Source organism: Pseudopodoces humilis, chromosome 27 (genome assembly GCF_049639895.1).
Source record: "Pseudopodoces humilis isolate 2021_Gansu_Grassland_sample_001 chromosome 27, ASM4963989v1, whole genome shotgun sequence".
Taxonomy (NCBI): Eukaryota; Metazoa; Chordata; class Aves; order Passeriformes; family Paridae; genus Pseudopodoces; species Pseudopodoces humilis.
The window spans coordinates 2819020-2833591 of record NC_142226.1 but is presented as its reverse complement, the minus strand read 5'-3'; the positions used below and the strand labels follow the sequence as shown (position 1 = coordinate 2833591).

At 51.0% G+C, this 14572-nt stretch overlaps 1 protein-coding gene across 1 annotated transcript in view; it reads right to left on the bottom strand.

Annotated features, from left to right (window-relative positions):
* GRIK3 (glutamate ionotropic receptor kainate type subunit 3) overlaps window positions 1-14345 on the bottom strand; it is a 105773-nt gene extending 91428 nt beyond the window's left edge. The window contains exon 1 of the mRNA XM_005529899.3: window positions 13967-14345. Within this exon, the coding sequence (XP_005529956.2) occupies window positions 13967-14081 (115 nt within the window). The 5' untranslated portion in view covers window positions 14082-14345. The remainder of the gene's footprint in view (window positions 1-13966) is intronic.
* Between the last annotated feature and the right edge of the window lie 227 nt (window positions 14346-14572).

The following is a 14572-nucleotide window of genomic DNA, read 5'->3' as shown; positions in this document are numbered from 1 at the left end:
CCCCACACAGACCCGGCCCCACACAGACCCGGCCCCACATGAACCCAGCCCCACACAGACCCAGCCCCACACAGACCCGGCCCCACATGAACCCAGCCCCACACAGACCCGGTCCCACATGAACCCAGACCCACACAGAACCAGCCCTACATGAACCCAGCCCCACACAAAACTGGCTCCACATGAACCCAGCCCCACACAGACCCGGCCCCACATGAACCCAGCCCCACACAGACCCAGCCCCACATGAACCCAGACCCACACAGAACCAGCCCTACATGAACCCAGGCCCACACAGAACTGGCTCCACATGAACCCAGCCCCACACAGACCCAGCCCCACACAGACCCAGCCCTACATGAACCCAGCCCCACACAGACCCAGCCCTACATGAACCCAGCCCCATACAGACCCAGCCCCACACAGACCCAGCCCTACATAAACCCAGCCCCACACAGAACCAGCCCCACATGGACACTGCCATGCTGCCACTGTGTCATTCCAGGATGTGCTTGGCACCCGCTGACAGGCAGAATCCTCCATCGTGTGGGTCTGGCTGAGGAGCCAAACAATTGGGAGCTTATTACAGCCTCCCTTTTAATTAAGTGTCTCAAATAGGATGTAATTGCAATGTAATAGCACACACTATTGTACATTAGTTAAATATGAAGGGATTATTAAGAGTATGTTTTAAAGGCTTTCCAGTCCTGGATTGAGTAAATAGTTGCTAAATTTCGATAAATAACTTTTAAAATCTACATTAAATAAGCAGTTAAGTGTATTTAGGATAGTCTCTTTTTTTTCCCCCAGAATTGCTCCAGTCAGAGAGTCCTGGGTTATAATCTCAGTATTTCACTGGTAATAGGGTTGTGCCTGCTCATATCTGTTTGTTCTGCCTCAAAGATCCTGCTGGGTGTGGCAAGCTTGGCTACTGACATCTGCAAGCTTTAAACCTTTCCCATTCCCACAGCCCAGAGGAGCTGGTAGTGTGCTCAGCCCTATTTTACAAGTACAGAATTAAGGCACAGAAGAGCAAAGTCATTTGTTCAAAGCCATGCAGGGAGTCTGTAATAGAGCAGAACAGGAGCCAACAACAGATCAAAAAATATTTCTCTAAAAATAAGGCTTTGAAAATCCGTAAAGGAAATGTGGCTCTAACAAAATGTTCCGTTACGTTCAAAACCGCAATTAGTCATTACTGATTTTGGTAATGAATGTACAAATGTCCCATGACCCCCAGAACCTAATAAACATCTCTATCCATTTGCTGCTTTTGACCGGGGAACGCCAGCTGGACTGACAACAGTGGATGGGCACCACTGAGTGATGCCTGGAGACAGCTCTTGCCTCTGTTGCACCAGGAAAATCTATCCAAGGTTGCACATCACAAAAAAAGAGGTGCCATCACCCTGGGAGACATGGCAAGGAATAATTTAGTGCTCCCTTAACCTTTGTAAGGCTGATCTGGAACTCCCTACTGCTCCCTGCAGCCAGGGTGTTTCTGCTGTGAATGACTGCAGCATCCTGAGGAGCGAGTGGCCAAGGGCTGCTGTCCTGCAGAGTGGCAAAGAGGCCCTTGTGCCATTTGGGGGCACAGCTGAACTCAGTCCAGCTGACAGGGTGGGAGGAGGATGGCTGCACCCAGGCACAGGGACCCCTCAGTGATGCTAGAAAAGCCACCATGTGCAGGGCTAGGACAGCTGCACTGCCCTGGAGGGTGTCCTGGATGGCTCAGCATGGGCAACCGTCCCTGGGTGATGGGAGCTGCCAGGCAGGCTCAGGCCACTGAGTCCCTGCGCCAGCCAGGCTTGCTGGGAGATGAAAACTTCGCTAAAATCTTACCCCTGATCCCATCTTCTTGTCCAGAGCTTCCTGCTCTTGAGTTTGTGCCAGGTATGTTTGGTTTATGGTTTCTTCGTCCTACCCTGCATCCCAGTCCCAGTAGCGTGTTTGGGGGGTTTATTGGTAATTGCACCAATTGCAGTTTGTCAGGGGAGGAGCAGGGGATGAGGCTTTTCAGCCTTTCCTTTCCTTCTCCTCCTTTGAACCTGCTATGTCACTTTTGGAGAATGTTCAGTTTCCCCTGAATTAAATACCATCACCCTGGTATTTAATCTGGTAATTCTTTTATATGGTCTGCAGCTTCTGAGTCGTGCAGAGAATGGGAGACAATGGGCTGGACCCTGAAGGAATTTTCTGATCCCCCAGCCTGGGAATTTTAATGTAAACAAATTCAGAACCCAGCTGAGGTGGGGAAATACCTGAAAGAGAAGTGCCATGATGACTCTAAAGAGAAGATCATTGCAATAAGCCGGGCCCTGGCATGCTTATCACACACAGCTGGATACTGTAGATAGAGGCAGGGGGGCAGGGAGATAAATCAGCAGCTACCCCAATCACTCAGGCTGCAGCCAAGCCAGCAGCTACTTGGCTCCTCTTGTCTCCCTGTAAAGAAGCCTGAACTGAAATGCTCCATTCTGAAGTGTCACCTCCAGTGCTCCACACTGTTGAACAGGTAACACTAATGAAGGAGCCAAGAAGTTGGAACTCTTCAAGCAAGTGCTCTGAAAAATTAATGAGAAGCTGCAGAAGAACATAAATAATCCGTGCTCCCCATTAGAGGTAGTTAGCACCACTACAATGATCCAGGGAAAACCTGCCCAGGCACCTCTCTTCTCCTTTGGAATCACTGTCCTGTGGATTTTGTTAGCTGGAGGCAAAGGACAGGTAACCCTTTACCACCCAGGCTGGTTTGAAATAATTATTGTCAATATAAATCAAAAGTGACAGCTTAACTGGTTGCAGAAATGGATATATATAAACAAAAACAAAGTTGCATGGCCTCAGAGGAAAAATCATTAGCTCCCTGGTGGGTTTACAAGTAATTTGCTAGCAATAAAAATGCAAAAAACACATTTCGGTGTTCAATGATCATAAATAATCTTTGGACAAGATTTCTTTCTAGGACTCGCAAGTCCACTCCCTTAATGGCAAGTTTTATTACCCTGGTTTCTCTGTGTTCTGTTACAAAATGTTGCTGTCAGAACAATTTACGAATTACAGCTCTGTTGGTATCAACTTCCATAATTCATATGGAAATTGGTTTCCCCACAAACATTCACAAAGCACAAAGAGTCGTGTAACCCCACAGAATGACCTTAATAACACAGAATATAGAGACCAGGTGCCTGGGCCAACACTAAATATCGATGGTCACCAGGTTGGGCGGAATCTTCCATTTAACTCATGTGGTGGTGAGGTCAGTGTGGAACCTACAGGATCTTTAGGAAGCCAAGAATATTCTGAGAGTTCTGCTCCCAAGCACTGGGGATAAACAAAAATCCCATCCAGCTGCTGAGGAAACTCTGAATTTTCTTAAAATTCAGCATTTTCTTAAAATACCAGGAAGTACAGCTTGTTCAGGATTTCAACTCTGTTCATCTCTTCCCTCCCTTTGGATGGGAAGATCCCTGGGGATGAGGAGGGGAGTTCAGCATTTGAGATGGAAGTCACAGAGGGAGTGGCAGTGCCAGGGGCTGGGGTTTGGGCGGGAGCCCAGGGCAGGTCACAGCTGCCAGGATCAGTCCTGGGGAAGGATCACGGGCTTTGGCTGTGGCTCATCCATAAGGATGAGCTGTTTCTTCACACCAAGTGTGTGATCCTTGGAGTAAGAGAGAGAAGGAAAGAGAGTGACAGTCAACTAGGTGAGAATTGCCTCCGAAAAATTCTAAAATAAATGCAAATCCAAAGTATAAAGAGGGGGATCTGCAGCTCAGGCTGGATTCTGGGTGCCATTGCTCTCCCTTCCCTGGAGGAAATGGAACCAGCAGCTGAAATTGCCACATTTCATAGATGAAGTTACACTGCAGGAAAGAAAACCACTCAAATAGAAACCACTGCATTAATGTCTAAGAAAATTAAGTAAAGATGGCTCTAACTATTTTTTTTTATAGATCCTTTATGGGCACACATCCAAAGTCAGTTCTGGCTATTGGAATACACCACAGGGTAGAAGGTAGCTGCTCAAAGAACTGAGCATTTCTCATATTCAACACTTTATTTGTAACTTTAACCTAAAGGGAATTTGATAAACTGTGCAGGAACAAGCCCTACATTTTAAAAAATATTATCAGCTTCATCTAAGATCTTGCAACACCTGCTCTGGACAACCCTTTTGCCATGATGTAGATGAATAGGAAAGAAAATTACAGATCCTATTTCCATTCAAATATTATGAGCCAAGCTGAGATGCCACCCTGAAGCAAAACATCCAGGGTCTTGTTTGAATTTGTCTAAGCAAAGAGGACAAAAGCTGCTTTTGCAGAAATAAGAATTTACAAGAAGAAAAGTGCATAAAATGAGGAAGAAAATGGTTTTCTTTCCCTATAAAGAAAGAGCAAGTCCTTAAGATTTTATGGATCAGAGATTTAAACCAAGAACCTCCTTTTTACAGGTCCCTGGTTCAGCTTAAAATGGTAATGGCATTACTGCTGAAACAAATGGCACCTGGAGCTGTAGGAGGTGCTGGGCTCTGCAGAACTGTTTGGATGGGAGGGACATGGATTCAGAGGATTCTCCTGCAGCTTCTTCTCCCCTCTTCCCATCCCAGGGATATTCTGGAGAGCTGCTGTCACGACAGGAAGCAGGACTCTGGCCATCAGCTCCTGCTCCTGGGAAATCCATGGGGCTCTGCCACATCACGAGGTTTTCAGTGCCAGTTAAGTTCTCAACTTTTGATGAGATGGTTCAAATCAGGAAAATCCTGTCTTTGTGCCAGACAGTTAAATCTGAAAGTAATTAAGGCAAAATCTTTTCCTGCACATAAAGTACCTAACATGTGGCAATAGAAAAATCATCAGAGTTTCTGCCATCATAAGCCCACAAAACAAATTGGATTTTGAACGAAGCACATGGAACAATGGCCTTTGTATACAACTTATCTTGACCTCTGAAAGTAATGGCATTTTGTCTCCAATTCTACTGCTAATTGCAAATGCTGAATTCTGAATATTCACATTTGAGAAGGATTCATGGCTTGATTGTTTCAAAAATCTGAGTGCCCCCAAGAAGTTTCTCTCCACATATGAAGTGTTTGCTGAAGTTCCCAGACCTATTCTCAGAACAGTTTCCTGCCCAGCCCAAACTCCAGCAGCAAACACCCAGACTGTGGGAGGCTGAACCCAGCCTCCTCTTTCCCAGCTAAATCACCCACAAGCTTCAGGCTTGGCAACTGTGACTCCTCTTACTTCCTCCTACGGTTCATTCCCTAGCTAAGCCCTTTCCCAACTCACCAACAGACACGTCAAATTCCACGTAGCGCAGTCCTTGAGCTGCACAGGACCAATGCACCACCCCAGTGATGGGGAATCACATCCCACATGGGCTGAGCCCCCTCTGTTGGGCCCAGCCATGGCTCCAAACCAGGACAGGGATCCCAAAGCAGATTAAGAGCAGTTAAAGCAGCCAATAATGCAGCACGGAGCAGAGACCAGGGCACGAGTGACCTGAACCATGATTTGCAATGAATGTCTTTTCCTCTCATAAATAGGAAAGACACAGTGGGACGATTATCCGCCCAGATTTATCTCCTCAGCTCCGTGTATATCCTTCTGCGCTTAAAAATGTCTCACTGCCCTTTGCATTATTGCATTGCCCTTTACATTCATAGCACATAAACCTCTCAAGTACCGTAAAACTTACAAGGTGTAATATAACGTCGGGGGTTTCTTTTACACACCATAAACAAAAGTCACTGGGAAAGGAGCAAAGAAAGGGAGATGTTACTTGGCCTGACAACAGTACAGGAGGAAAATATATATACAAGTATACATATATACACTTAAAATCCTGAGCTGGATTGATTACCTGGCACTGATGGATCACCTGAATGTGTTACGTAGATAAGGAAATTGATTATTCAATAAATCACTGTCTGCACTAAGAATCCAGTGTTAAAAAAGAAAGAGAAAATATTATAAATCTGTCTCACACAGGCAAAGAAAAAGCTTAAGCTTTTAAGGTTAATCATGATGTAACTTTTGCTGCACATCTGATAAAAGAACACCTTGGAGTTGTGCACTGCTAAAGGACTGGTGTCTGTCCCCTCCCTGGAGTGGCTGAGGGGCTGTTCCTGCGTGCCAGTAGCGGGCAGGGAGACCTGACAGAGCCCCCGGGCTACAGCAGCTCCATCCCTGGGAGTGTTCAAGGCCAGGTTGGACAGGGCTTGGAGCAACCTGGGTTAGTGGAAGTTGTCCCTGCTTGTGACAGGAGGGGTGGAATGAGATGAGCTTTGATGTCCCTTCCAACCCACACCACTCTGAGATTCTATGACATCCAGCCTTGTATCCTCTGCTGAGAAGGTGCTGTGGCTGTTTGTTCCGTTCAGAACAAAATCCACCCTGTTCCCAACACAGAACTTCTGCTGCAGCCAGGAAAAAGCCCCCTCAGCCCAAGTGCCTGGGCAGGCATGGTATCTCACAGGGGGTGGAATTTAAAATCACTGCAGTGACTTTCCTCAGAGTGCTCTGAATTCACTGCAAAACTAACCAACAAGTCTAACACTTCAGTCCCAATAGACAGCCGTAACTCAGCTAAATTTGTGGGTTATACCAGATTTTATTTACTGCTTCATCCTGGGAGAAAAGTGCGAGCTGACAGCCGTCTATTCATTAGAGTGGGGGGAAGCCGCCCACGGCAACGCTGGTTCTTTCCCCGTACACTTCCACGGCTCTAATCAAGTTTGGATTCTGCAGTACCAGCTCTGTTATTTTAGGAATGACGTACGTTCCTACTCACCTGGGAGCTGGTGAGTTCAGAGATCTGGTCTGTTCACCTCCAAGTCCCCAGCGTGAACAAAGGACATGCCGTAGCCATCAGATGTCATTGCCAGCTAATGAATGCCCAGTGGCCTCTGTCAGAGCAGTCAGTGGCCTCATCCCAGTCCTTTCTAGAGGTGGGAACCACCATTTCCACCCAGCTGTTGCAGGGGCACCACTGATGCTCCTGAAGTTGCTGCTTGCAAGATGAAATTGGAATCTGTCTCAAAAGCCTGTGTAACACTGAGTGCTCCAGTCCCAGCGAGCTGGGTACCACTTAGAGGGGATCCCCAGTGCCCAGTTTACAGAGCAATGTGCAAAGGGCAAGGCCCAGATTCAAGAATTTATGTACGTGTACATAATTTTAAGTCTTTGGTTTGTGCCTTTGGCATTAGCTGGTTTATCTGTCTGTTTAAAAACTTCTCCAAACGTACCCACATGGTCCGTGCCTTTGGAAGCCCAACCCTTCCTACTGCTTTCCAGGTCACACTGCTGTGCTGAATGTCCCAGGCACAACGAGCTGATACAGAATGTGCCAGCTGTTCCCCTACTACTTCCCAATTTTGATTTTTATTCTATGAATCTGACCCCACGCAGGGCTGTGCTGCCTCTTGGCTGGGGCACAGCAAAAAAAGCTGAAGTCTAATAAGGTCCCTGGACTAAAGTATTAAATGATACAGACACAGTGTGGTGGCCAAGGCTGGTGTCTGCTTCCCTCTCCTCCTGCCAGTGCTGCAGAGCTGAGCAGCGTGGGGGAAGCTCAGAGCAGCGCTGGGGTTGCCTCTGACGCAGGGGTACCCCACGCTCTCCTCAGTCGCTTGCAGCTGAACCACGTTCTCCTGGTGATCCTCCCTGCCAGAAATAACAGAGCAGTCACATCCGTATCTGTGCATTTATGCTCTGTGTCTCACTGCAGATTGAAGGCACAAGGAGCCAGGTAACGCTGGCGCGGTGAGAGCCTCACAGTGCAAACCCGAGAACTGAAGCTGTGGCTTCCCCAGGGGCAGCCCAGCAACAGGGGGTGAGAGGAGCCACAAAGGGTTAACAAATGCAACCACAAGGAAAAGCTGGTGCAGGAGCAAAGACAAAGCAATGAGCTGAGCCCTCCACCTGCTTTAAGAGCTCTCGCTTGTGCTAAGGACCTGCATCTATTTCAGTCGTTATTACAAGTGGTAAATAGCAGCACATCATCCCTGTTTTCACTGTTTATAACACGAATCAGCATATCAACGAATCAACCCCCATCCCAAATGAATCCACTCTGCATCGGCCCGTACTGCGCCAATCCCTGCCTGGCGAACCAGGCTGGATTCTCTAAGGGGCACAGTGCTCCCGTTCCACTCCTATTCCCTCCAGCAGCTCTTATCCTCCCGTTCAGCCCTCGGTTCATCTCAACATTTGCCTCTATCCATCCTCGCCCGTGCTTCTGGTGCTTTCAACTCGCTATCTGCCTTTCCCAGAGACTTCCCCGCCCGTCCTCTGCTGTGCAGAGGGAAAAGCCGCCCAGGCAGCGTCGCGCTAAAGCTGCAGCCAAGAGGAGGGGAAGGAGATGGCGAAACTGGTGGAGACGCACATTGCACGGGATTAGGGGGCTTCGTGCTGCCTTTGATGCCGTGTCTCCCCCACGAGAGGCTCCAGCACCGCTCTCCTGGCGCTCCAGCAACGCGGCGGCTCCGAGACAGCGCCGGGAGCTCCGTGCTGGAGGCTGCGGGAGCCGCGGCCGGGCAGTGCCCTCTGCCGATGCGGGGCATATCTCGACAGGCGGGGAGCTGGCTTCCTTTAGGAGTGCTAACTCCCTGGAACTGCTGCTCCGTACCCCAGGAGCGCTTCATTTACCCGGGGAAAAAGGGACCCGGCTTTGCCCGAGACAGAACGGATCTAAAGTCGCTCCGTGCGTGGCTGCGCCGTGCGGGCTTCACGGGAAGCTTCTGCTAACAGCAGCCTCTACCTGTCATCAATAAACCTGTCAATAAATGCCTGTCTATCGCTGCCTGTCATAAATAAACCTGTCAATCAATGCCTGTCTCTATCGCTGCCTGTCATCAATAAACACAGCACAGGTGAGATGGATTCAGAGGGGGCTGGTTTGCATTGGCCGCTGATAAATCTGATAAATCCAGACGTGACACTGCAGCACGAGAGGCAGTTGTCATGCCACAGGCGCGTGTCTGTGTGTCCCGGGGTGTGTGTCAGTGTGTCCTGGGGTGTGTCTGTGTGTACCGGTGTCAGGTTGTGTGCATCCACCTCTCTCTGTGCCTACACAAGGCTTCTCCACGCCCTGCTGCCTCCAGCCCTAGCCTGTCCAAGTGCCCCGAGGCAGCAGCCCAGCACTGAGCTGTCTGCTTTGGTGTCTCTTCTGCCTTGTGATAAATGGGAGTCTATTCTTTTCTGGTATGTGGTTTGATCTTAATTTCCTGTATGAAGTTCTCGAGAGAATGCCAAGATCAAATAATTACACTATTTTGTGATAAAGAGTTAACATTGTTATTCAAATGTATTCAGAATTCATTTACCACCAAACAATTTACACTGCCTCCCTCCTATTCTGCTGAAATTACCAGAATGTGTTATCTGACACACAAAGTGTCTCATGACCTGAAATAACTTTATCAACCATTAAATGCTTGAGCAGTGGGTGCACAGTCACAGCAGTGCCCAAGGGAATGCGGGAGAAGCCACAAAGGAAACAGTGATTGAAAAACACCCTGGTGCCATCCCCTGCCAGCATCACCAAAGAGCACCGGCCACTCTGGTCACCAGACACAAGCTGAGCAGAAAAACCCTCAAGCTGCCTTTCTGAGGACTCCACTCCAGCATTCATGTCCCCCATGATTGTGCAGCTCCCAGCCCTCGGGCGCTGCTGTTTCAGCCTGGAAAAGCCTGTTTCTGCCTTTATTTTTGAAAATACAACTTCATTTGCAGAGTGTGGGAAGGTGGTTTCAAAATAAAATTCCTGACAGGCATAATAAGCCTCAGAAAAGCCAATCACACAGAGGAGGATAATTATCCACAGAACTTGTTTTCTATGTATTTGTATAAAATAATCAATGATATTTTTCTCACATGGGCTCAAATTTGATTGTATTTTCTGTATGACTTGCAAATCATACAAACAATCAATGCCCTGACCCCTTCTCTATGCAAACACAGCTTAGAAAGACACTACAAGAAAAATCCAATAAATTCCTCATGTGGGGTTGTTTGTTTAAAAGCTTTGCTGGAGATTGTTCCTGCTCACAGCCACTTCAGAGATACAGGACTGGGACTGTCAGACATGCTTGAAGTGGGATTATTACCACAAATATCAGCAGGAATAGAACCTTAGTGAAAAATCTGGCAAAAAAGAAGAGTGAGGACCCAGAAGTGGAGGTAATGCCTTTTAAAAAGTAGCAAGGAAAATGACCCCATTCCCTGGCCCATGGGAAAATGACCTCATTCCTCGTCTTGCAGAGGGGCAGGGTGAGCACACAGCTGGGGTTGGGGTGACCCAAGGGCAGGATGGGCTGGGACCCTGCCTTTCCCCCTGGCCAGGGCACTCCTGGCAGGAGCAGGGTGGCCAAGGACAGTGATGGCAGCATGGTTACAGTGTCACCTTCTCAGCAGCACCACGGTGCAAACCCACTCAGGAACCCCCAGATGCAGCTTCCGCTGCCTGCCAGTGCTGGGGGCTCTGTTCTTTACAATTTACCGATCCCTTTGGCATCTGACCCACACGTGTGTCTCACCAACACATCATCCCTCAAAATAATCGCTCCGAGGAATTTCTGATGATGCTTCAGCAAAGCAGGCGGCTGGAACGGGTGTGCTGGAGCCGCCAGTCCTGCTTCACCTGCGCCACCCATTTAGCTTATCCCGCCCGGCTTTGTCAGCGCTGGTGCCATCATCATCATCATCATGTTCTAAAATGGCATCGAGCGCTTGCCTGGTGCGTCAAACTGCTTTTTAATCCGAGTGAAAGGTTAGACAAATGGGATCTCTACGGTACCGTGACCAGCGAGCTCTCGCTCCTTTTAGCTACGAGGGGCACGGTGCTGCAAAGCCGCAGGAGCCCCGTGCAGCTCTGGGTGCCAGGTGGGATCTCCAGCTCACCGCAGTGAGGGCTGGCAGCAGCTCAGCATCCCTCAACGGGGCTAAACACGGGACAGCTCCTCACACTGCCACCCTTCTCTGTCTCCACTCCAGAGTCATTCAGAGCTCAACTGAGCACTTGGAGCAGCTCTGGATGGTGTTTTCTGATACAGCATTTTCAAATATTTAACAGATTGCGTAATAACCAAGCAGCTGTTGAATAAGCTTCAGATAGAAACTCCTGCTTCAAAAACCCCATCCAGTAACAAGGCACGGATTTTCTTTGTATGGGTGCATGTATAGATTATGTTTAGATGTGTAAATTAAATATTTATATTTTACTGGTGAGAAAAAGGGTGCTTTTGGCTTTTCCTTCCCTTTCTTAGGTATCTCTCCCTGTATTTATTTTAAGAGTCAGCTTCACAGGGATAAATGAGAGCTTTCAGAAGTTACCTGCTTTCTCTCTGGTTTGATTTTCAGTGCTAAACCAATAGTTACTTAAGTATTCTCCACTTCTTGGCATAACCTAATAATTAAAATAATTACTTGAAAGCCAGGGCAGCTTTGCACAAATTAATGCAGGGCAAGAAGCTGCAGCTTTCCAGTGGGCTGAAAAAGAGGTCACAAAATGATGCCAGTTTTAGCTGAGAGAGAAAGTAAACATAGATCTCCCTGCAGCCCCGATTAAAGCCTTTTTCTGATCTTCTAAGTTTCTTATTTTATTTTACTGATCAAAAAGGTGGCTTGATGAGGGGCTGACTGTAGTAGGATTTCTCAGCAGGTAAAGAGGGATTGTTCCTATGGAAGGGACGGCAGTGCAGGCAGTGGCACAGCTGTACTCCCTTCCTGCCCGCCTGCCTCCATCCTTCCCTGCCTGCCTCCATCCCTGCCTCCATCCCTGCCTCCATCACTTCTTCCTCCCTCCATCCCTTCCTCCCTGCCTCCATCCCTGCCTCCATCCCTGCCTCCCTGCCTGCCCAGCCGCCTGCCCGGTGAAGGGGAGCAGAGCTGCAGCAGACCCAAATGCTTTCGTGGAGGGCCGGCAGCAGTATCTGCATTGAAACCTCCTCTGTCCTTTTGCGCAATTGCTTTGAGCCTAGAAAATCCGTTTTCAGGACAACTGAGGCACTGAGAGTCGAGACTAAACATCTCCACAGAGCCCCCAGGGATACTCCTGAGCCTGAATATCCCCCATGAGCCATGCGAGTATTCCCTGGAGTTTCAGCACCCGCCATCCCCTGCGGGTTCAGCCCCACACGAGCATCTGCCACAGCTGCAGCTGCCCCTCGCCCGCCTCCTCGGAGCGGCAGCCTGGCAGCAGCCGGCTCTGGCCACCAAGAATCAGGCCCGCTGCTGCCAAGCCGAAGGCAGGAGGAGCTGCCAGCCTGGCCGCCCAGCTGCGACAGCACCCCCGCACACGGCCGCCGGTCCCAAAGGGGATCCGAGCCCTGGGACCCGTCGGGGAGGGAAACTCCGCCACAGCGCTGCGGTGCTCTCGGTGGGCACAGGCTGCTGACAGCCGGGGGGGCTCACACCAGCAGGACGCCTCCTCCCAGCTCCTGCAGTGGGACTGGCGGAGCCCAGCGCGTCCTGTCAGCAGCAACGGAGCCTTCCTGGGAGTGGGTTTGTTTGGCACAAAACATTTCCAGCTGTTCCAGGCGGAGGCTGAGCATACTAAGCAGCTTGGGTCTGGTGAAAGTTCAGCAGCCGCCAGGGCCCCAGGCCCCGGAGGCAGACCCATTAACCTTTTCCACCAATATTTCTGGCACTACAATGTGCACGGGATAACAAAGGCGTGGAGCGCCCCATTCACGGAAGTCTGGGGGAGACCAGATGCTCACCCTGCAGGAATCAAGCCCTTGTCCATGAGAAGATCTGGGCCATGCAGCCACTCCAAGCCCTGCTGGAGGTGACAATGTCTCACTTCAAAAAGCACCTGTCCCTCAAGACCAGCATTTTTCTCTTTCTGGCTTTCATATTTCTGCTGTGCAGTTGCACTGGCATAAGTAAGACCCATTTTTTTTCCAGCTAAAATTATTCACAAATCTATTCAGTTTTCACTGGTTTCTCTGAGTAAAAATTTGAACCTTTAAAAGGCAGGTAAACCCGTCCTTGTAATTTTTAGTGGGCAGACAGCAAATCCCTAGAAATATATACCAATAGCAAAGTGCATGGGATGTAACAGAAATCAGCGCCGTTTTACATGACATGATTAAAACAAGTATCTCATTTAATTAGAAAAAGAAAGATCGCAGACTCATTCCCAGGATGTTATCTGTGCAATTACTTTATGTAACATTATTAAAAATTAATTTTCCCCAGAACCTCAGCAATTTAATGAAACACGCCTGGTCCTCAGCAGCAGCTGCAGCAGAGCCAGCCCACTGGCATCCTCCAGGCAGCGGGACTCGGTGCCGCGGGCCCCCCTGGGCTGTCTGTCCCTTGTGCTGGGCACATCCAGCCCTGGGTCAAAACACCTCTGCAAAGCACCCCATTGCCGCAGGCTCCACAGCCCTCCTCGCACTGGGTACCGCAGCCCTCGTCGTCACAAGCTCAGCATCCCTCCTCTCCGGGGTCTCTGCATCCCCCATCTCTGTGAGCAAAAATCTTCCTTCTCCAGGGAATCAACATCCCCCCTGTCTGGGTACTCGGCAACCCCCGTCTCTGGGGGCTCAGCATCCTCCCTCTCCAGAGGCAAAAGCATTCGTCCTCTCCGGGAGCAAAACGTTCCCCTTCCCCGGGGAATCAGCACCCCACTCTCCAGAGGGACAACATTCTCTTCTCCTCTTCGTAAGGTGCCCGACACCCCCACCGCACTTCGGCCGGGGCGGCTGCTCGCACCGAGAGTGCTGCCCGCTCCGTTCCGGGACACAGCCCCCGCCTCACCGCCCCGCCGGCACCTTCCTCCCCGGCAGCAGGAGCGCGTCCCCAACCCCGGCCAGGGCACTCTCCGCCGGGGGAACCTCCGCCCCGGCATCGGACAGCGCATCCCGCGGCCCCGGGTACCGCATCCCTCGCCGCTGCCCCGGGCAGCGCGTTCTCCGCCCCGGCGCCGAAGTTCTGCCGCCGGCGGCGGCCCTTACCGATCCGGATGCCATGCGGCATCCCGTGCGAACCCTGTCCCCAGAAGCCGCCGACCAGGAGCGCTGCCCAGTATTCCCAGAGGACGCGGCGGAGCGCCGGCCAGAGATGGGGCATCGTTGGAGAGGGCGCGGGCCGGCGCGGCCCTAGGGCCCCAGGGGCAGCGGGGACTCGGGCGGCTGCTGCCCGGGGCTCAGGCGGAGCGGCCGCTCGGCGCCGGGGCCGGGCGGCTCATGGCACATCTTAGAGCGGCCGCTCCGGCCCGTCCCGTGGCAGCCACAGCTCCCGCCGCTCCCTTCAGCGCCGAGCCGAGCCGAGCCGAGCCGGGCCGTTCCCCTCCGGGCCGAGCCGTGCGGTGCTGGTGCCGGTCGGGCGGCACCTGCAGAGCCGGGGCTGCCGGTGCGCCCCAGGAGCGGCTCTGTCCCCTCCTACCGCTGATGCGCTGCTCGCGCAAAGCCCCGGAGTGGAGCGTGCACACACCGACACGCTCACACCCCCTGACACACACCCCCGACACACACCCCGACACACTGCCGACACCCCGACAAGCAGCCCGGCACTCACCGGCACCCGCCCGCTCCCCCGGGGCCGGGGCAGCGCCGGCGGCG